The sequence below is a fragment of the Dromaius novaehollandiae genome, chromosome 5 (genome assembly GCF_036370855.1).
Source record: "Dromaius novaehollandiae isolate bDroNov1 chromosome 5, bDroNov1.hap1, whole genome shotgun sequence".
NCBI classification, from domain to species: Eukaryota; Metazoa; Chordata; class Aves; order Casuariiformes; family Dromaiidae; genus Dromaius; species Dromaius novaehollandiae.
In genome coordinates, this window is record NC_088102.1 from 52,545,354 (window position 1) to 52,566,835 (window position 21,482).

Genomic DNA, 21,482 nt, shown 5'->3' on the forward strand with positions numbered 1-21,482 from the left:
TCTGCCAGCCCAATGCTGTTTACTGTGTGGTTCATTGATCTAAAACTGGAAAAGCTGTAGCCATGTGTGTTCACATATGTAACATGAGCAAAGCTCTCTAATGTACAGATGGGGAGACTATAAAATCAAACCATTGTCTGTGTATCATTTCATCTAGGAAGCATAAGGATCCTTGCTTATTGGTGCATGCATGTAAAATGTGAAGCAGAGCAGAGCCTGAAGTTGTTACTCAGATATAAATGTTAATTGAGATTGTTTATAATTTATTTTAAATGTTATATATAACTTATTATATGTAATTATTATATGATAGTATATTTATATATATTCATATTAGTTATATGTATCAATACAGTATATATTAATACAGTATAGTATGCATTACATATAATTTATTAATAATAACAATAATTGCTAAATGTCTGGCTTTGTTCTTATTGAAGCAAATGCATTCTTTCAATGGGAAGCAGAACTGGGCTTTAGCTCTTTTTCTTAACTAAGTATTAACAGTATTTTTCTGAATACTAACTGATAGTTACTATTATTAATGAGTACTATATGGTGAAGTCAAACTGAAATACAAACTTGCCATGAGGAACCACGGCATTAGCCAAAAATTAGATCTGTTTCACTGCAAAGTGGTTAATAGACATCATAATTCGACAGAAGTCTTACCATCTCCTAATGACAATACAGAAGAAACTTAGGTAGGAAGGGTGTAAATTACCAGCAAAAGCTATAGTTGATAAGTCTGTCACTACCTTTTCAGGAAACAGAGTTAAAATGCAGCTCTAAAGGTAATGTAAGTCAGACAGTTAGTATGCAAGGCAAGTGGCTGAACTATGAGCTTTTATACCACTGTTTTTTCCCAAGATGGTGCAAGGGGTGTTTTTATCCATATCATTATTGTTGCTTGTGTGTGTGTTTCAGGAAAAAACTAGATTTGGAGATTGCTGTCTTCTAAGAATGGGATACTAGTATTGCTATTGCAGCCATGAATAGGAAGCGTTTGTGTAGCATCCATTTACAGTTCTGTTGCTCTTTATTTCATTAGTATTGGCTATTTCCTTCTATAATATAATACAATCAGTGACACATCTGCCTAACTGAATCCAAAGCACACTGATGGCAGTATGTGACCAATTAGTCAAGACAGAGGGTAAAGACAGTCTATTGTCTAGCAATAGAAGCTCTTCTGCAAAATGAGACTACAGTAACAGAGATCAGTGGCTATTCTGTCACAGGCTTTATCTTCTACAGACCTCTGATAAAGAGTAATGTGTAGGTCTCAGTGAGCCTTTACTATTGAAATAAATCTTGATTCTCCAGATAGATCTACGAGAGGAACTCCTGCCCCACTCTGGAAATCTTCTGAAACTGGTCAAATTCTGAATTATCATGTGAGCCTATCTTCACAATTCCCATTGCAAAATGAGTGCCTAAATCAACAGACTCGTATTCAAGAGCATACGAATTTTGAGAACCCAGTCGTGCCTCTAGATCACTAGTGGTATAAAAGCCACATCTTTCTGTAACTAGGTATGTTTGGACTAATGCATAAGAAAGAGGCACCGAAACTCCACTTTTTCATACTCAGCACTCTGGCCTGCTTCGTTCACTTCAAGACCTGAGGTGTCCATGCCTCCTGTTATGCAAGGGTCTTCCTTGTACCTCTGGGCATGAAAGAACCATAGTCAATTTTGCTCTCACTTTGGGCCGATAATGTTTAAGGAACTTTATTTTGTTTCCAAAATGAAAAATTTTAAAGAAGATGAATTTTTTTTTTTTAAAAAAAAAGGAGACTGAAGATGGTAAATTAGAATCCTTCTCACCATTATAAATATGATCGTAATTGTAAATTACAGAAATACTGAGCTAAAATTCTGCTCCCTACATCACGTCAAAGCATATAGCATAAGCAATAGCCAGATAGTGGGCGATTTCCCATTACACTGTACACTGGCTGTGGCATTTAGGTGGATAAGCTCCTTGCTTTAATGCAGGCATTTCACCTCAGTTTTCAGCGATGGTTCAGATTTTATCTCATACTGAAACAAGTTATTTGATGAATCTGAATTACTTCCAGACAGAGTAAGACATCCATTACCTCCTAGTTATCTCACTAGTCAAATGTGTAAAACCTAAGTAAACTTGAATTACTTTTTAAAGACCATCCAGGCTTTTTCCATGCTAATTTGTTCTGCTTCTCTTACTTTCAGATGGCCTTTTAATTGGCCATTAAACTAGGAAATTATGGCTGATTAGGATCAATCCAAATGCAATGTTTTGGATGGACTAGCTATCTGAATACCATTCTTTTAGATCCCATGTTACTTCTGCTTTGTCAAATAAAGGTCAATTTTAGCTGCATTGGCAGGATGCTTCACTAACCTTTGCCCTTCAATTCTTGACCCTAAATGGCCCTCAGCCAATGTTTCGTGGTAGCAAATGTGACTAGTTAAGAAACGGCAGTAAGGACCATCAGAGGAAGTTACTCACCATAAACTCAGCTTCCTGATTCATAGCATATCATGCAGCTACTCCACAGCCATGGTGCAGGCTTCCTTTCAGCAGCAAATTATTTCATATGACCTCCAATCGGAAAAACTTCAACCAAGCCATTCTCCAAAATTTTTACATGACTAATGTCAACTATATCAAGGATTGAGCTTGGGTGTCTTGTGAAGAGGGAGCGGATATACCATCACACTTTGTAAAATCCAGGTGAAGTAACTCTGCTTACTTAAACAGATTTTAGAGGAACTGCACAAGAATTCTATTTCTTCTAACACATTTCTCCTTGTTTTTAGACCCAGAGTCTGGGCCAAGGTGAAAGACAGGCTTCTACTGATTTTAACTGAATCATTTCACTTTCCAGAAGCTGAGGATCCAGCTCTGTGCAGAATATTCTTAACAGTCTTAAATGATGCCATCGGGAAACTCTGTACCCTTTTAAGTTTGCACTTGTTCAGAACTGTTTCATAAAGGGCTTCATCATTTCAACAGAAGTCCTTTCTGTAATATCACAATAATCAAAAGTGATGACAGTAAGTGAAACAGCATTACACCGACCTCCCACTTGTGCAGTGACTTGACACTTTGACATAACATTCATCAGCGTTCACTAATGGTTTACATCTCTCTAACCCTTTATCCAGTCCCATCCCCAACTTGCAATTCATTATTCAGTGATAAGCAGCAAGTCTGCAACATGAAATAATAGGCAACAAGAAAACTGTGGGTCTTAACTGATTTGTTGAACTCCTTTTATATCTCTTTTACATATGTCTTCAGGAAGAGTGAAAATCACACTCACTGACATACAGGAGGCCTGACTTTAAGAGAAGATTTATTTTGATATTAGAGAGGAGTTTCAGTGCCTGACCATACAGACAGGCATAGCTAAACCTCTTTCCTCTCTTCCTCTCCCCTTCCTACTTCTAACTTCTATAAATTACCACCTGAGAGTTCCTGACTTAGTGTCCTTGTTAACAAAGAAAACAATTTTGGACTTCCAGTGCAATGAAGTCAGAACTTTATGGAACAAACTCATCTGCAATAGAACTCAGTGAAATTTCTCCACTACCACGTGTGCCTTAATGTGCCTACACTGGGCTTTGTTGCTGAAGTCCTCACACTTCCCGGCTTCACAGCTTCCTACTGAGCTCCTGGAGGCTGATCTCCTGACAATTGCCACTGTATTGGACTGGATGGGGTCACTTGATCAACCACATCTCTCCAGAGCTTTGGGTGTGTGGACAGGACCACAGCTCTGACCACATACTCTTGGGAGCTGGAAGCCCCATTTTGGTAGCAAACCTGTTTCCCTATTCTTGCAGTACATGATCTTCTAATAGCTTATTCTCTGTCTACTGAAGGAAAGAAAAATATTTCTTTTGGGAGCAGGAGTTGAAACTGGTTGCAAAGCAAACGTTAATTAGCCACTGACAAGAAAAAAGTGTAGCTAATGCTCAGTGGATACTGCTTTTGACTGAGAAACAGATGACCCGGAATTACTCATTCCTGAAAAAGCTAGAGACTTTTTTCATGGTTTTCACAGAACCGTTGCATAAACAAAATCCAGTAGTATTAATCGCTAGGCCAAGCTAGAAAAGGACATGTAAGCCAAGGCCTACCAGGAAAGAAATTTGCAAATAGTACTCACTTGTCCAATACCTAAAGCAAACCTGTACGAGCAGAACACAAACAGGGCGAGGCTATTTCCTCCCAGAGCCAAAGTCACATCTGAGGCCATTCAAAAATAGTGCCAGGAAGGCACCCACAGCTGGGGGAGAATGGCGTTACCATCGTTCTGTAAGTAAATATATCAGAGAAAGGCACAAGCACTGGCACGTGACCACAAACACTGCAAAATTTAGAGTGAGATTTCATTTTCATTTCCTTCCTGAGCCAATAGATTGTCTATGTTCAGGACCTAAAAGATGACCTAAAGCCATTAGCAAAGACATAAATGTGCTTAGAAATGAAATATTTATACCATATGGAGAAGACACTTGTTCTGCTGTAATGGACTGGAGAAATTAATCTTATTATATAAGAAAGGAACTATAGAGAATATTCACTTTTTCTTTACCTCACAGAGTATTCAAGCAGTACAGGGTTAAAAGTAAGTGCTGGGAAATTTTCCTGTCTTTATTAAAAAGCTTCTGATCCTGATGATAGAGGGCCACTTTATGCTAAACTTAATTTCATGGTAACTCCATACCTCTTGGCCTGGGAGTCTGCTACGCATGGGATTCAGGCAAAGCGATTTTTCAGAATCACAGATTTCAGGAGGAAACAATCTGTGAGAAAGTGACTTTTAGAGATACAGGCTGGCTGAAGTTGACAAATGTTAGTCCAGGCCTCAGGAACTGGATTATTGAACATGAGGCAAGGAAGGCAAAGAAAGTACTTCCAAGCCCTGGGTGCTCAGGGCTGGATGCAGCTTTCGTGATCAAGACGGACATACCGCTGTGCAGCTTCTCCTAGTTTTGTACCCAAGAGCATGGGCTCTGTGGTGGACAGTCTGAGTGAGAAGACTCATTTCTCTTCATTTTGCTGATGTCTCTTTATTTCTATCCACCCTTCCAGGAAATGCACCAACCTTAGGCACAGGCACTGGTTTGTTTGCTTAAAAATAATTGCAATGTGAGATTACCTTGAAGAAGAAGCCACCACACATAGTAACCTGGCTACATTGCACAAATCTGCATTAAGGTAAGTCTAAAAGAAAAATAAGATAAAATGAGGATTTCAGGCTTCTTGATATCTTCATAAAGTACCTTTTGTTACTGAAATATTTTAATTAAATTAAATATTTAGATTGTGCTCTCACATTTTCAGACTTATTGGTGATTTAGAAATTAGGCTCTGGAGAGCTGCTGTACTAAATATGTATCCATAAAATCAGTAACACTTCTTATGTACCAAAACTATAAAGGATTTCATATCACACAGAGAAGATGGGGTGGATTAAGTGTTTCCAAAATATGAAATAACTATTTTCAGTTAGGAAAAAATGCAGTTAGGCAACCTGAAGCTGAAGAGACTTTGGTGAGTGTTAGAGTAGGCTTCATCAGAAGATATTATTTGACTATGAGAGTTTCAAGTCAATTCCAGGGTAAGTACTGCTCTCAGGAATGCATTCACTGATAGCAATAGTTAAGAAAGCATTAGATAACAGAATGGTGAGAGATATTTGAAATTAGTCCTCTGAAGGTATTTGTTAGAAAGAACCAGCAATAACACATCTAACTACAAATTACAATAGACACAATCTCTCTAGTGCATTGATCGACTTTAGTGGAGCAATTTCAAACCGGAGACCCTGCAAGAAGTTGATTATTTGAAAATCTTAAAGTATCTGATGTATTTGGATCCTCCTAATTCACTAGGGACTATTGCACTTGTGATATCTAGGAAGAGCTTGTATGAATGCTTGTCCTATTGTATGACACCCCATCAGCGGGAGCCGGCAGCAGGAACTGTGGAATCTTAATTCTGCCCTCATTCACAGCCCAGAAAGAAATATTGTCACCTTTATGCCTCTTGGATTGCAGAAGCAGCTGGGAAGCAGAGTAGTCCTTGACATATGGTAGAGTAACCTCTCCTTCTTAGGCAGGTTTTTTAACTTGTGCAGTGCTGATAAGGCTCTTTATAGAACAACTCCCATGCTCGAATAACAACATATCACAGTGTACTATGTCTTCACTTCTGCCTTCCCTCATTGCCTAACATACCCATCTCTGCTAAAAGCACAAGAAAGGACTGGACTGTTCTGTTGGCCCTCTGCCACTGGGGCAAATAAAATCTTTCTTTTACTGACACTTTTGGGATGATATGCAGGAACTATAGCAGAAATCAGAAACCAATGGAAATAGCACTGATATCTGCAGTTCTGCTCAGGACCTTACTTTCCTCATAACTTCTACAGTGTCTGTAATTCTTCTTTCACTTCTGACCTCAGAGAAAGGAAGAAAGAGCTACAAATCTCTTTTCAGAATTATTATGGCATCACTTTCACATAGTGCCTACTCCTAAATCTATGGGGGATCCCAAACAAACCCCAAAGGTTCTCAGTGACTCGTATATCCAAAGTCAGTGACATAATGTTCGATAGATATTCTGAAATTATTCTACTTTTGAGCAGATGCACCTTCATGCTAAATGCACCTAGTTCATCACACTTTTGACCTTCACTCAGCCTTGAGTGACTCATCTGTATAGTTTTTCCTTTGATCACAAGGTAGGATGCCTTGAACTCACGTGTCATTGCCATGCCCTCTTTCTGATCATTACCTGTAGCAACCTTGCTTGTTTTTATTTCAGTTACTTCCAATGACGTTATTACCTGGTTAGGTAGAAACCCTCGTTTACCTTTTTTGGCATGTTCCAGGATCTCTGGATGCCTGACTTTTAAAACATAAGTAGTCACATTCTTCCAAAATACATTCAATTCAATTCTAGCATTACAAAAATCTGAAGTTCTTGTTCTGCAGAAATTATATAGGGGCATTGAAAAGCGTAGTTGAAATAAATGATTCATTACAACAGGTGAAAATGCTTTTGCAGTTGTGTATGATTTGGTCAGGAGATATTTCTATTCTACAAGATTTTTCTTCTTTCTTTTTTCTGTCCCCAGAAAAGTGAAAAGTGCTACACTGCAGGTTTGCTTGATGAATGCTCTGTTGCAGGCAGAAAGCAGGTCCAGCACTGGAGTGATCGTGTGACTTACCCTATGATGTCTTTGCAAATACATTTGTAAGAACATGAGGAGACATGTGCCTTTCTCCTGAACTTTGATAAAAAGATGACAACAAACAATGAAAGTTCAGTAATATAGATAGGAATGGAAATGAAAATCATATCTTAGAGCTATTGTATTTTGAAAACAGTCTACATACAGTGAGATTCATCTCATTTAGCTTTAGTGAAAAATAAGGTACCTAATCTGAGCTAATCATATAGGCTTTTTCCAGAGCCATTAAGGAAACAGGCACCTCCAGAGATAATTTATCCCATCTCTCTTAAACACCTGTTTTGAGCTAGGACTATTTAGTTTGGTACTACTGGTACTCTCCAATCCAGACAAGTACTAGAGGTACTTCCCTCTGTCATCGGCTGCAGAGGAACACAGACAAATGGCTTAGATTAGACACTACATTTTTAGACAACTAATAAATATTTTTAGACAGTTACATAAAGAGAGGCAATTCCAGAAAATGAGCTAAATGTTCCATTTTCATTTGATTTGGACCTTTTAACATCTGTCCACATAACATCAGCAATAACAACAATGAAAATAATTTTAAAAGCTCTCAATCAATTGTTAAGTAATTCTCACTTTTAGCCATTTTTTTCACTGATTTGAAATATCACTTAGGGCAAATAATTTGCCCTTTCTGTCACAATTTTTTATCTTTACATTGGAATAACAATACTGTCAAAATTCATTAAAAAGTTGCAAGCATCATGTCTTTACTACTTGAAAGATCTTTGGCTTCTTCATGAAGAAAACACTATACACTTACGATGACGAATATTATTAATGCCACAGTATAACAGCAACAGTAATAATGAAATAGCTTCTATTCACTGAGATGCACAACAAAATGGACTAAAACTCATTCAGATTCACTTCAGTCTGTAACCTCTGTGTGTGTGGTGGGTGCTCAATACCTTGAAGAATGCATATGTAGCTGGGATGAGTTACATGCACAACTGCTGTGGGGCCCAGGGTTGCAGGGCAGTGAACTGCCTTTGTAACAGTCATGTAATAATGCTGCAAATTTCTGTAGTGGGAAAAAATGAGGCTCTCAGACTCCTTGGTATTATTTATTTCTTTTATAATATTGCAAACGTACGTGTTTGAAAGGCCAGTACTTCTCAAATCAGCCCATGATTTGGAGGATGCAGCTGGAGACATCTGAAAGTGAAGTGGTCCTGATTTTCCTAAATTATTCCTCACTTGTGCAGAGAAAACTGGGCTCCTTTTCATGTGTCTCAAGGTGGCCATTAAAAAAAAATGAATGCATTCAAAATCTGCAATTGCTTTTGGAACGACTGGTGTCATATAATCCCTTGCTCCAGAGACTTTCGATACAAGACCCTGACCATTCAAACACTGATTAACTGACGTGTTATGGTACTTTAGTACCATAAGCTACATGTGATAATAAATGTAAGAATTTTTATAAGTGCAAGCCATCATCCTACAAAAATTCTGTATTTTTGTATGAACTTTATGCACACAGCCTCACTGAGCTAAGATGATTCATGAAGAAAAGCTATTTGCATGGGTGTTCACAGGATGGAGGCATAAGCGCACAGACAAAACGGTGAAAGTAAACGAGTAGCAAAAGGTGTAAAAACAGTATTTGGGAGTTGACAGGCAGCTGGTAGTTTCAGAGACATTATTGGGGGCGGGAAGTTCTGCTTCGTGTGCTTTTGGTTTAATGCGCCCCGCGGGAGAAGGAGTCCTTCTTTTCTTTACGAAATCCCGTTGGTACCTATTTTCCCTCCTGAGATCCGAGAAAATTCCCTGAACCGCCGCCGCGGGCCTCCCCGCCTCCTGCTGCTCCTCCCGCCAGCGGGGAGCGGCCCGCGGGGCAGAGCCGCCCCGGCGCCGCCGGCCGCCTCCCGGGTGCCAGGCTCCATCTAGCGGCGCGGCCGGGCACGGCCGGGCGGCTCGGGAGCCCCCGCCGACAGCAGGTAACGACCCCGCCGCTGCCTTTCCCGGCTGCGGCATCTCCTCTCTGGCCGAGGCGGCTGCAACTTGCGGCCCGCCGTGAATGAGCGCTGCCGGGCTCGGCGGCAGCTGCGCGGTTCCTCCCGGCGCACAGCCCGCGCCTGCCTCCGCGGCCGCTCGCTGCTCGCTGCCGCTGCGCCGCGCGCAAAGCCCGCGGCCGCCGCTGGGCACTGAGCGCGTTACGGAGCGGGGAGCCTGAGAGGTCTGGGGAGCAGGGGGCATGCTGTGTTTTGCCGAGGGCTAATTTCTCTGAGCGAGGTAAAAAAGCATCCCGCAAAGGCACGGCCGCTTTATTTCTGATAAGGGGAATAGAGGCTGGGCAGGCTCCGACCCAGCAGCTCGGCTCTGCCGGTTCGATCCGAGCGCTCTGACCTCCGCTGCGGCCGTTTTATTCCCTTCTTAATGAGTCCTGCTTCTCTGCCCCCCAGCATAGCCCCTGTCCTCACCTCCGCATAACCCCTGGATTTCCTTTAATGTATATGAATACGAACATGTATACGCATCCCCCTCCAGCCCCCTTGCCTCTGCCTCCGCTGGCATCTGGGCAAGGTTTGCCCGGCCGGCTGCACCGCGCCGGGGACAGAGGGGGTCGGGACGGCAGCGGAAAGCTTCGAGGTGCGGACGGGGAGGGAGCGACTTCAGGGTGTCCCCTGTGAAATGATGTCACCCGATCAATATTTTCGGGGGGAGTGACAGATCTGACCAATTCCTGCTATGAAATGGGCTCTATATTGGAACTGGATTTAGCCGAATCGATCGGGCTGATAACAGAGAGCTATAAAAGGCCGGGGGCTGGCTGCGCCTGCCCTGCATCCCGAGGCGATCCGCTCCAGAGCGCGCCGAGCCGCCGCTCTCTCCGCCGGCGTCGGCGCTGCGGGGCAGGCGGCGGACGGGCGAGGGAGCACCGAGCGACCGGGGGCGATGGGGGAGCGCCTGGGCAAGTCCCCCGCCTCCCTGGCGCTGCTCGGCCTCGCGTTGGCCGTGGGGGCCAGGTCGCTGCCTTTATCGGACGCCGGCCCCCATGTGAACTACGGCTGGGGGGAGCCCATACGGCTGCGGCACCTCTACACCGCCAGCAAGCACGGGCTCTTCAGCTACTTCCTGCGGATCGGCAGCGACGGCCGGGTGGACGGCGCCGGCAGCCAGAGCCCGCAGAGTGAGTGCTGCGGGGGGCGGGGGGCGGCGGGCCGGGGGCGGCGGGGCCGGGGCGGCGGCGCTAACCTGCTGTCCCTTCCCCGCACAGGTCTGCTGGAGATCCGCGCCGTGGCGGTGCGCACCGTGGCCATCAAGGGCGTGCGGAGCTCCCGCTACCTCTGCATGGACGCGGCGGGGCGGCTGCGCGGGCAGGTGAGCGGCGGCGCGGGGCCCCCAGGGCCGGGACCGCGACGGGGCCGGGGCTGTCGGAGCCCCTTGGAGGGGCCTGCCCCCGCCGCCCGGGAAAGGCTGAAGCCCTCCGCTGGGACGGGCGAACAAAGCTTCCGACCCCCCTCTCCTCCATAAGACCCTGATTTTGTCACTCTTACTGCCTAAAAGGTCACCATGGTTATTAGGAGAGCGCAGCACGAAAAGAAGCAGCTTTCTAACGCGAATCATCTACTATTTCCATTACGTGTTACATGTCCCCAGAAGAGACTGAAAATACAATATACAGCAAAATTTCACTGATGTTTAAAAACCCTAATCGGGGGGGGGGGGGGATTGCTTCTGCCACAGAAATAGAGTAAATTAGCCCATAGAGTCCGAATTATACACACTTCTTGTAATTAGTTTCTTGCTATTCAGATTAAGTATTCCGAAGAAGAGTGCTCCTTGGGAGAGGAGATGCACCCACATGGCTCCCATGTGTGCACGTCCCAGCAAGGCAGGGTCGGGCTCTCCTCAAGTACCAGACAGAAACAAGGACTTCAGGGGGGAGAGGACTCTCCTCCCCTGTCTCACTTGGTCCTTCAGACCCGCAGCAGCACACTTGTGGGACACTTAGAGGCTGAGAAGTTTAGCGACCCCCTAACGCAATGTTGTTAGCCCATGCTTTTCACCTAGTGTGTCAGCGTATCAGCTAAACATCATCAGCGACATAAACTCTGTCTTTGCAAGTCACATAAGTTGCCAACTCTAGAATTTAAAGGGTAAGATTCAAGTTCAGTCTTTGTGTAACTGCTTTAGAGGAACCTGAGCGTCACAGAGAGAAGGGAGTATTTTTTTACCAGCCATAGTAAATACACTGTTTTATTCTGCTTTGATTATGATGGCAAAAGTCCTGCTGATTTCAATAGGGCAAGGACTTGGCCCGTTGTCAAAACTCCCAGTATCTCTAATAAGAGCAAGAATGATTTAGTGAGATTATTGCTTGAGTCCATAACACAGGATGAAGTCTTTCTTTCTGCATTTCCTTGCTTTTCTTGGCTAGAGTCAGACAATCAATGCACTGATAAGGTGCACAGGTCTTGAGGTTCAGATGGTCTGGATGGTAGGTGAATTATTAGCTTAAAGTTTTAACGTATATCCAAACCAAAATGATCAGTGAAAACTAAGCAAAGCCTGGATCCTCCTCCCACTGGAGCTACAGACTGGATCTTTGCACAATTTTAAAATAGCTTTCTTTTAACAGCATTTTGAAAGCTTATGAATAACCCTTGACTAAGACTGTTTATTGAGGTATAGTATTAATTACACAATTTTTTGAAAATATAATGACATGTATCCATGCCATCAGATCTATGCATTGTGGACAAGTTCTGTATGTTTTATTCTCAAGCATAGTTTTGTTGACTTCAGTGACAACATTCACAGAAAAAAGTGAGCAGAATAAGACACACAAAGAAAAGCTCTCTCTTGAGAGATGCAGTTCCCATCTCCTGCAGATCCTTTGCTCTGAGATCTGCCTGCATTATTGAAATAAGAACGAAATGGCTTCCAGCATATACCACTACACTAACTATATCCCTCTGAGCGCCAAAGAAACACTGTCTGAGACTGTAGCCAGGTCAGGGTGAGGGTGAGAAATCAGGTCGTTCACAACACCTGCTATCACTCCTCCATTATCAGCCAGGGCAGACAAGCTCTGTGGAGAAATTTGTACCCTTATCAGCACTGTGTTCGGGAGTGGAAGAACGAAAGGGCAAATGTGGTACCTGACATGCCTTTCTCCGACACTGGGGAAAAGCGATGACTAAAGTTGATTTCAAACATGCAGCCTGCTGTAGTCTGTTTTCATAATTCCTGTAGTTTAGGGGAAATCACATAACTGTTTAATATTATCATATTAGATACATAGTGTATAGTTGATATAGTTGAGATATGAGGGGGCATAACCAATAACTGCTGTGATTTATTGACTTGCTCAAGAAGCCTTTTTATTTTATCACTGTCATCAGTGAGGCTGACCACTCACAGAAATAAGGACAGATAACAACTGAACGATCAATTTGTATCCTATACATATATTTTTCCAACATATACTGTGCATAGAGGGATAAATATTGTATAATTTAATTTGGAGAAAATGCTCTTTTTTGTGAATTACTTGAATGGTTTTTTTAAAAAGTGCCTTTAAACAGGTACTCATTTCACACACTTAATTGTACTCCGTATTATTCATGGTGTTTGAGAAAGGACTTAAAAGTACCAGCTATATTCTAAGTTAAATTTAGACAGGCAGAGAAGTCATGTAAGAACACTTTTATCAGTGATGACTGAGATATAATCAGCAATGGGCTTTTATTGACCAAGAGTTCAATAACCTGTAATAGCTGAGCCAGAAATAACACCAGAGCTGTAAGAAATACAGAGATTATGTAAAGGATCTGGAAAGGTCTGACCTGATGAAACAAAATCGTAATATACTACATGTGCAGAATGTCACAAATGCATTTCTATGAATTCATACCTAAGAAAATATATTCTTCTATAAAAAATTTGAACTCACATTGTTATAAAATTTGTAGTTCTAACTAATGTCTAATGGGAAAATAATACTGCATTGATTAGGTTTTTTTGTATTTTCAATTAATTAATGCTGAGTAAAAACATTGGCACTTACCTTTTTAATATATTTCTACTGATTGACGTGTTCATGTAATTGCTGTCCTTCACAGCAATGCCCTTCTACAGACCTGAACCTGAGGCCTTTAAGTAAATCTCTAATAGAACTAGGGTTTTATACTTCAGGACTATTGGATTAGGTCTCATGACTGCAGTTAAATATTGCCAGCAATTAGCAGCAGTTTATCTGAAGGAGCACTGACAACTGAGATGCTTTTTCTCTGTGCTCAGAACAGGAGTATGAGTGGAAGCACAGACCCTGCATTATTTAAGAGGATGGGAAGACATACATTAACTTCAGGAGTTCTGGATTAGGCCAATCTTTTCTTTTAATGGCTTTGTAATCTAAAATGCATGCTACATGCAACATGGGGAGCTTTAGGCTGGTCTCAGTGGCTGTGGTCTGTAAAGGAAAGAGCCGCTCCCAGAGCGATGATGAGGGCCAGCATCCTACCTGCCAGCCCCCCTGCACCTTTGTGCTGGCAGCTGCCAGGCATAGGGCCCGTGGGCGTATTTGTAATTTTCTTTCCTCCCTGCCCTTCAGCTCAGGTATTCTACTGAAGACTGTTCCTTTGAAGAGGAGATACGCCCAGACGGCTACAACGTATATAAATCAAAGAAACATGGGATCTCTGTGTCTTTGAGCAATGCCAAGCAAAGACAGCAGTTCAAGGGAAAAGATTTTCTTCCATTATCTCACTTTTTACCTATGATCAACACTGTGCCTGTGGAGTCAACAGACTTTGGTGAATACGGTGATTATAGCCAGGCTTTCGAATCAGATATGTACTCCTCGCCTCTTGAAACCGACAGCATGGATCCCTTTGGAATCACCTCCAAACTGTCTCCAGTGAAAAGCCCAAGCTTTCAGAAATGACTCCAATTACAAACATGGTGTAAAAGAAATATTGCAGAATACTACAGGTTTTTAGCTTTTCATGTACTAGTATTTTGAACATTTTTTTGTATTTAAGTATGGAGCCAGCCTTTCCTTACAATGTGTTATACCTGGAAGATATGATTGCTCAGAGGCTATATTCTAGAGAGTTGCCTCCCTATCCATACTTTATCTGGGGGGAAAAATAAATTAAATATGAAAAACCAGTCCACCAAAGTTACCCCATTACAGTGGTGATGAGAGTTATTATAAATTTTCCATATCAAGTTCATTACCACGTATGTTCACCTGTTACTTTTGCTCATAGGAGCAAATGTAGCAAATGTTTTTCATTCACAGGGAGGTTAATGATCTTTTAGGTTCATAGGCCTTAAACACAAACATCTGGAACAAAACAGGATTAAGGAAGACCGAGCAAATGTGGTTATGTGAACTAGGGTAAATGCTGTCCCTTGAAAAGCTGCTGACAACGTTCTGGGAAAACTTTCTACTGAAAGCATACTATCGAAAAACATTCTGCTTGTATATTGTTTCTTTTTCCCTTAAGACATAAGGGAAGAAAAGGAAATATTTCTTCCTTCCGTTATTTCTATGGGGTAATTTGGAAAACTGGATCTTTGATTTCCTTTGTAGGCTAATTTATGTTTACTGTGGGGTCTGCATCATCCAATATAGACTCCTCATTAACATTAGTGAGAATTCTATATATGGGTAAAAGTATATACAGGACCCAGTATTTATGTTCATCAGGTAGGGAATGAGCAGTACCAACAAATTAGTTTTCAGTAACAGAAGTTCTGTTGTATATAAGTATATATGTCTTTAGCAAATGGAGACAAAGACTGAAAGTTGATGATGTATAGGTCAAATCAATTGCATAATAAGTTTTCATGTCTTACCTTCAAACATCGGCAGTTCCTTTAGGGCCTTCCAGGCTTGATTCTGCATCAGCTGAAATCAATAGAGAGACAGTTTAGTGACTTGAATGCTGCAGAACTGGGTCAGTCATACCATTCACCTTGCAAGGAAAGATTGTGGGTACCTTATGGCCAAGAGGTGGATGTCTGATGCCTTCAGTTCAGTTCTCCTGTTGCAGCAATTTGACAAAGGAATAACAAACCTGAAACCAAAAAAAAAAAAAAAAAAAAAAGGAATGTGAGAAAAGGTTTCAGGGATTTTACTCATTTCTAAAGGTTCATTTATAATAGAGATTTCTATACAAAAAAAAACTCTGCTGGAAACACTAGCATTCTTCTGACCTAGCACTTCATAGCCAATGCAATATTTATAATTAATTTATTGAATGCATACATCTGTTTATTTTGTTACTATTATTTATGCTAAAAATTCTATTTATATACTCTTGAAGGTGGATTTTTTTAGTTGTAACAAATTTTGTGAAGTTTTGTAATCATGAAACAGTAGCTTTTTAAATTTCTGTATATTATCAGTAGTGTAACATGTTCATTTGCAAAAAAAAATCATCTCCAACACAAAAACCTGGCTGACTCTCTTTTGTAACTCCTTCAGCCAAAAGACTTCAAGGAGTTTCATAAAACTATTGAATCTGGCTCCACAGCACCCTTGTGAATATGATGTTGTTGAAGAGGTACGACAGACAAGGACACAGAGAGACCAAGCAGTTTACTCAGAGCTACACATTGAGTACCAATGCTGTTATCAGAATCTGTCTGCTCCCAGTTACTGATGAGATCCACAGTAAACAGCAAATATAAGAAAGGTATTTTTATTATGCAAGGGAGACAGTTCACTAAATTTTAATAATTTAGTGGAGATTTGTGAAGGTCACTCCATCTCTTTCACTTCTGACCTAATCTTAAATTCCTATTCTCTGGTACAGCGTGAGGGAAGCTCAGCTGTAAGCTCTGTGGGCGGTCATGATCATGGATTTACGTCTGTTTTATAAACTAGCACTTATACATTCCATTTATGTCATTAAACCCTGCAGTTTGCTCTGCTTGCTGCCATCAGTATGCTGGATGCTGATGTGAGTGTGAGGGACCTACGGTGTTTGCCCCCAGCTGCTCCGAGGGGGTAATTCCTAGGAGAGATGGAAAAATCTGCTACAAATGTGATTGCTGCCATCCTTTTCCAGTGGGGATTCTGCTGCATGGGTGCAAACCAGAGGCTTGGGCCAATACAGTTGCTGATTGCTGCAGCCAGGTCCAATTTCCAACACAGGCAAAGCCACATCCTGTATGTCGGTAGATGTGCACCATGGAGCACGCTCCTGTATGACCAACAGGAACTGAACTGTCAGCAGCGATTTCAGCCAGACTCAACCCACACCACAAACTCTACCTATAGATTTTTATATTAGTACATAAATCATCCACTGGCAAAATGCAAAAATATTGTGGGTGGAATGCTGCTGCCTTTTAAAAATGACAGTACACTCAGCAATGCAACTGTGGAGAAAATGGGTTGTTTTTCCTGAAAAATAAGTTGTTTTCTAACAGGAAATCAAAGATCAAACATTTCAGTTTGGAAATGCTGCAAGGGTGACTTATAGGAATTGTCGATTTCTTGGCTGGAAAACATCTCCCATGATGGGTCACGTTCTCCTTTGTGCTGAGCCACTGCCACACATCTGGAGGGTTGCTAGTCCTCATGTATCAGGAAATGTAGTCCTGATTTTCAAGTTGTTTTATCCCCAAAATTCTCAGACTTGGGGCATTCAGCTTTTCATCAGACACTACATATATTTTTGAACACTGGATACTTTTCAAGACCCCTTCATATAGCTCAAGAACTAGAAAACAAAATAAAATGAATATGAATATTTTTAAAAATCCATCAAAATCCACTTTTCTGCCAAAAAACAGTTTTGATTGGAAACAGCAAATAAGAACAGAATGCATAGGATACACTGTTTAATTTAACCAGTGAGAGAATTTTAGGTAGCTTTAATGTCTCTATTGGTGAATATGTGTGTAGAGCACGAAAATGGGCACCCTTACATTTGTGAACAGTATCTTGGAATCTTTAGTGACCCCATTTGCTGACACCTTTGAATTTGCATCTTCCACCAGCAGCACAATGTTTCTTACTGTAACAGCATGGTTAGAGTGGTTGGTTCAATATTTATTCAGACAGAGGGAAGAATGCCAGGAGCTAAATTACCCACACCGCTTCCTGGAGCACTTTAGTTTTCCTTGGAGGTTTCCCATCCAAGCACTGACCAGGCCCAGCCATTTTGCTTATGAAATCTGACAAGATCACAGCTTGAGGTGGACTGATTACTGGAAAATGCTTTCCCTACCATTGGACACCTGACTAGGCCAGGAACTTGGTGTGCAAAACCTTTAAACATCCTTGCTGTAGGTTCTGTGGGAATGTAAATACCACCACCATTGCAAATTGCACTATATAAGTCTGGGCTGATCATGGTTTTCAAAGACAGCAAGTCAATTGCAGTGCTTTCATTTGTAGTTGTATATTTTACAGCCCTAAATTGTTTTTAAAATGTTAGGGTGTCAAATGTCTCCTTGTGAAGTCTCAATTAAAAGCTATGATATGTAAACAGGCGTTGTTAGAGTAGTGAGAAGGCTGTAGAAAAGGAGATACTGGGCATCTCCATTTCCACTTTGGGGAAGCGTAAAAAGCTGTAAATCCTTTATGCAAGACCCATAATATCAATGTTATCTCTGCTCAAAGTGCTGAAACTATGTATATGAAAAATTTCGATGGTGCTTCCTATGCTACCAGTGTGCTTTGTATATGAACAGAAAATGACATAAATTAAACAAATGTATTTTCTTTCATCAGAAACATACAGAAGCCAATACTCCATTCAGGCAGCTTCCGATGTGATGGAAGCAGAGATGCATATCCCTTGGAAGAGAATGGGAGTGCAAGGAAAGATGTCAGTAGGACTCTGAATTAGAGGTGAATTTATGACACACAGTAAGTTTATCAGGAACCTTGTTGGATTGGACTCATTGTTGAAAGGGTGTAAGAATGCCCCCAAAATGGAGCTAATCTTGTTGTCACAATCTGCCAGAAAAAAAGTAGCCCATTTTCAGTGTATTGGATCAATCCTACTACCCACTGAGATCAAAGAACTTTTTGTCTCTAACTTCAAAAACAAGATTTAAATTGTAGTTATTAGCTTAGAGGAAATCTTCAAAGATACCTAACATTTCCACTAACATCAGATGGTTAGTGAACAATATGTGTATGTGATTGAGAGGTTGTACAGTGGATAGGTTTTCACACCTGGGAAAAATATTGGTGGTTTGGTGTGAGACTCAGGGAAATCTAAATGTTAAAGTAACAGAGAATATAAGCTGGCTGACTGGCTGCATTCACTCCAGATAAATCAGCATGGCCTGTTGTCATGGAGCATTTTTAAAGAACTGTGATTGGTGTATCTATTTATCTAAACCTTTAGTATTGTTATTTTATTTCACTTTACAGCAGTTTTTTTTATTTAGAGATGTCTAATGTCTTCAAAGCTGTCTTTTCAAGTCCTCTGCCTTTCTGAGTTTGGCTCAAAGGCTAACAAACATGCTGTGCCCATGTCTGGATTAACAGACTACTTTGGTGTGCCCAAAGCCAAATTTTTCATCAAGTATAAATATCTGAAAGACATCAGTATAATTTAACATTGAAATATATGCCTATAAGCAAATATAAATGTTTACTTTTATCCAGTGTTAATCTGTAATAATAAATAAATGTTGTAATAAAGCAGTCTAGAATGGCATACCAGAGTTTGGTGCTGTTATATAAGTACATCAAAAATATGTTATTTGAAAAGCAAACATATCTCTAGTCAAAGCAAAACTGGCCTGTATTAGATTCTAGAACTTCTTCTGTTGAAAATTAGTCTTACTTACAATTCTCTACATAATGATTTTATGCTTACAAAACAACAGCTAGGTTGACTGGTAAAGAAACAAATCATCCAGAAACAAGGTCAAGAAATGAGACAAAAATTTCATAGACAGTAAAAATCTTCCTCAGCACTCTAGATTCTGATAGTTTCACGGTAAAGGGACCAAGATTTATCCTTTCAGTTTTATCACTATTTTTTTCTATTCCATTTCTAGTTCACCCACTGGTTCCCTCTGTCGTATTGAACAGTTTTCTTAATGCCAAACCAAATCCCCAATGACAGCAACATCACACTTTTTTGTGGAGTTTAATAGAACTTGGATCAGGTGTTCAAACCCTCTGTGTCCAAGGCTTGATGCAGAAATTGCTGGGTTGGCTACATGGCTTGGGTTGTGTGTAGACCAGACTAGACAGTCAGGACAGGTTCCTTCAGTGCCTAAAATGTATAAATCTAAATATCATACTCCCTGGCTGTAAAACAGGAAAAGTATATTGGTTTTATGAGAATGGAGTTTATAGCTGTTAAAAAGATGCAGTGGTAAATTGCTGGACAAAACCAAAGGCAAATACTGGATTTTGAACCAGACCTTTTGAACCAGGCTCTGGAAGCTCCAGGGCTTAAGTTTGAGCAGAGGAAGCAATTTGCAGGCAGAATTGTTTCTCTGCCTATTGCCGGCAAGGCAACTCTGAGGACAATCAGCAACTACACTATATGGCAACAGGCCGTAACAGCAGTGAGCTCTCAGACAGATCCTGGGGCACTTGTCCCACATCATTGTTCAGGCTATGCATTACTTTTACAAAAGATTTCTGCCAGCATTGTATGGAATAACTAACAGATTGGGTAACATGGCTGAGGCAAGTCATTACCTGAAAAAAGAAAGGTTGAGCATTTTGTTTGATTATTCAGGAAAATTTGAAATGAAAGCACTTGATGAAGTTCAATATTTATCTAATTCAGGTTCCAGGTTGGTAATATATCTTCCCTTTCTTATAGTTACTTTTCACTCATAAAAACATTTATTTTGTTAAACTGGTTGTGCTGACATGGACCATCTAGCATCATAGCTGATAGCTCTAACAGTCAATAAATAAAGAAAACAGAACTTTATTTGTAGAAGCATTCAAGCGCTACCACCACACAGCACTCAAGGAAAGACATTTGTATGTGTTAGGTTGGAGAATAGAAAGAAGTGATGCCAGAGAAATATGTAGAAAAAAGTGGTTCCACAGAAGATCAGAAAGATTTTACTGGACTCCAGGACAGACAGACAACTAACACTTTTGATGGTATGTGCAAGTTAATCAGCTCGTGGAAGAAGCTGGCTACAAAACAGAGGTCTGAAAGCCTTAGGGAAAGCGCGACCAAGTGAAGTGAACTGAAAGGATAGGAAAGCAATACCGCAATCATTTGGTAAAAAGTTTCCCTCTTGCTCATCTTGACCTAACAAACAAACATGACGAATGAAAAAAATCCACTGAATTTTAGTTCTTAGGAAATACATATTAAGCTTTCAAACTGATCAATTTTAAAAGCAAAGTAATTTGGGGAAATCAATCCTACAATTGAATCCAGAGAGTATCTACCTGTACTTGGGGGCGTCCAACCGAAAAATGACTTTATTTCAGCACACCTGCATAGACCTCATTGGAGGGAGTTGAGACCACTCTATATAAACAATTTTTTTGACACAGCTGTTGCTTTGTAAGCTCTTATCTGGAAACTAACAATCAATTCCCACCTTGATGAGAAATGGTGTAAGATTTAATGTGAACATTTTATAAAATTCAGATCACACATTATGCCTTTCAGCAGCCATAACCTATCTCCTCAGTTTTAAGGACTGCATTCAGGATACCAACTTTCTGTTTTCATTTGGATGAAAAATTTCCAAACGGCTTTCGATAACAATCAGACTTTTCACTATATTTGTAGGATATCAGAGCTTTGGCCAAAACCTTAGTTAAGCATCGCGTCTTAGATTACTTCAGGCTGAGGTTTAGTTTCCCAGTAATGAACGCGACAACGAAACGGATCTTCCACCCACCTAGCACAGAGCAGAGGCGGTTTATCCTGCGGCGGCCGCAGCGCTTTGGCGCCCCCTGGCGAGTCCGTACCGCCTCGCGGCCGGCCGTTGGGGCGCGCGCCGCGGCCGTTAGAGGCCGTTGGGCGCCTGAGGAGCGACCCGCGAGGACGGGGCCCGCCAGCGGCGCTGGAACCGCGAGGCACCGGGGGGAGGGAGGGATGCCGGAGGGCCGGCGCGCACCCCCGCGGACCCCGGCCCGGCCACTCGCACGGGAAGGGGTAACCGGGCGCCGCTGCACCAGAGGCAGCGAGGCCCGACAAACCGCAACCGGCGTACACCGCGCCCCGCTCCGCTCTTGGCGGACGCACCGCGGGGCGGGGCGAGGGGCGAGGGGCGGGGGGCGGGT

General features: G+C 41.7%; 1 protein-coding gene and 1 long non-coding RNA gene across 5 annotated transcripts in view; one reads left to right on the forward strand and one right to left on the reverse strand.

Annotated features, from left to right (window-relative positions):
- The window catches only part of LOC112979988 (uncharacterized), a 99,621-nt gene extending 78,156 nt beyond the window's left edge, over window positions 1-21,465 (reverse strand). For all 4 annotated transcript variants that reach the window (XR_003258317.2, XR_003258315.2, XR_010389435.1 and 1 more), the window contains exons 1-3: window positions 21,098-21,465; window positions 15,232-15,309; window positions 15,089-15,140 (exon numbers count right to left, since the gene is read on the reverse strand). This is a non-coding gene — a long non-coding RNA (uncharacterized LOC112979988). The remainder of the gene's footprint in view (window positions 1-15,088; window positions 15,141-15,231; window positions 15,310-21,097) is intronic.
- FGF19 (fibroblast growth factor 19) lies at window positions 10,079-15,095 on the forward strand. Its single transcript, XM_026094554.2, has 3 exons — window positions 10,079-10,406; window positions 10,494-10,597; window positions 13,836-15,095. The coding sequence occupies exons 1-3, from the start codon at window positions 10,172-10,174 to the stop codon at window positions 14,166-14,168; spliced, it is 672 nt and encodes a 223-aa protein (XP_025950339.1). The 5' UTR covers window positions 10,079-10,171; the 3' UTR covers window positions 14,169-15,095.
- Window positions 21,466-21,482: the final 17 nt, after the last annotated feature.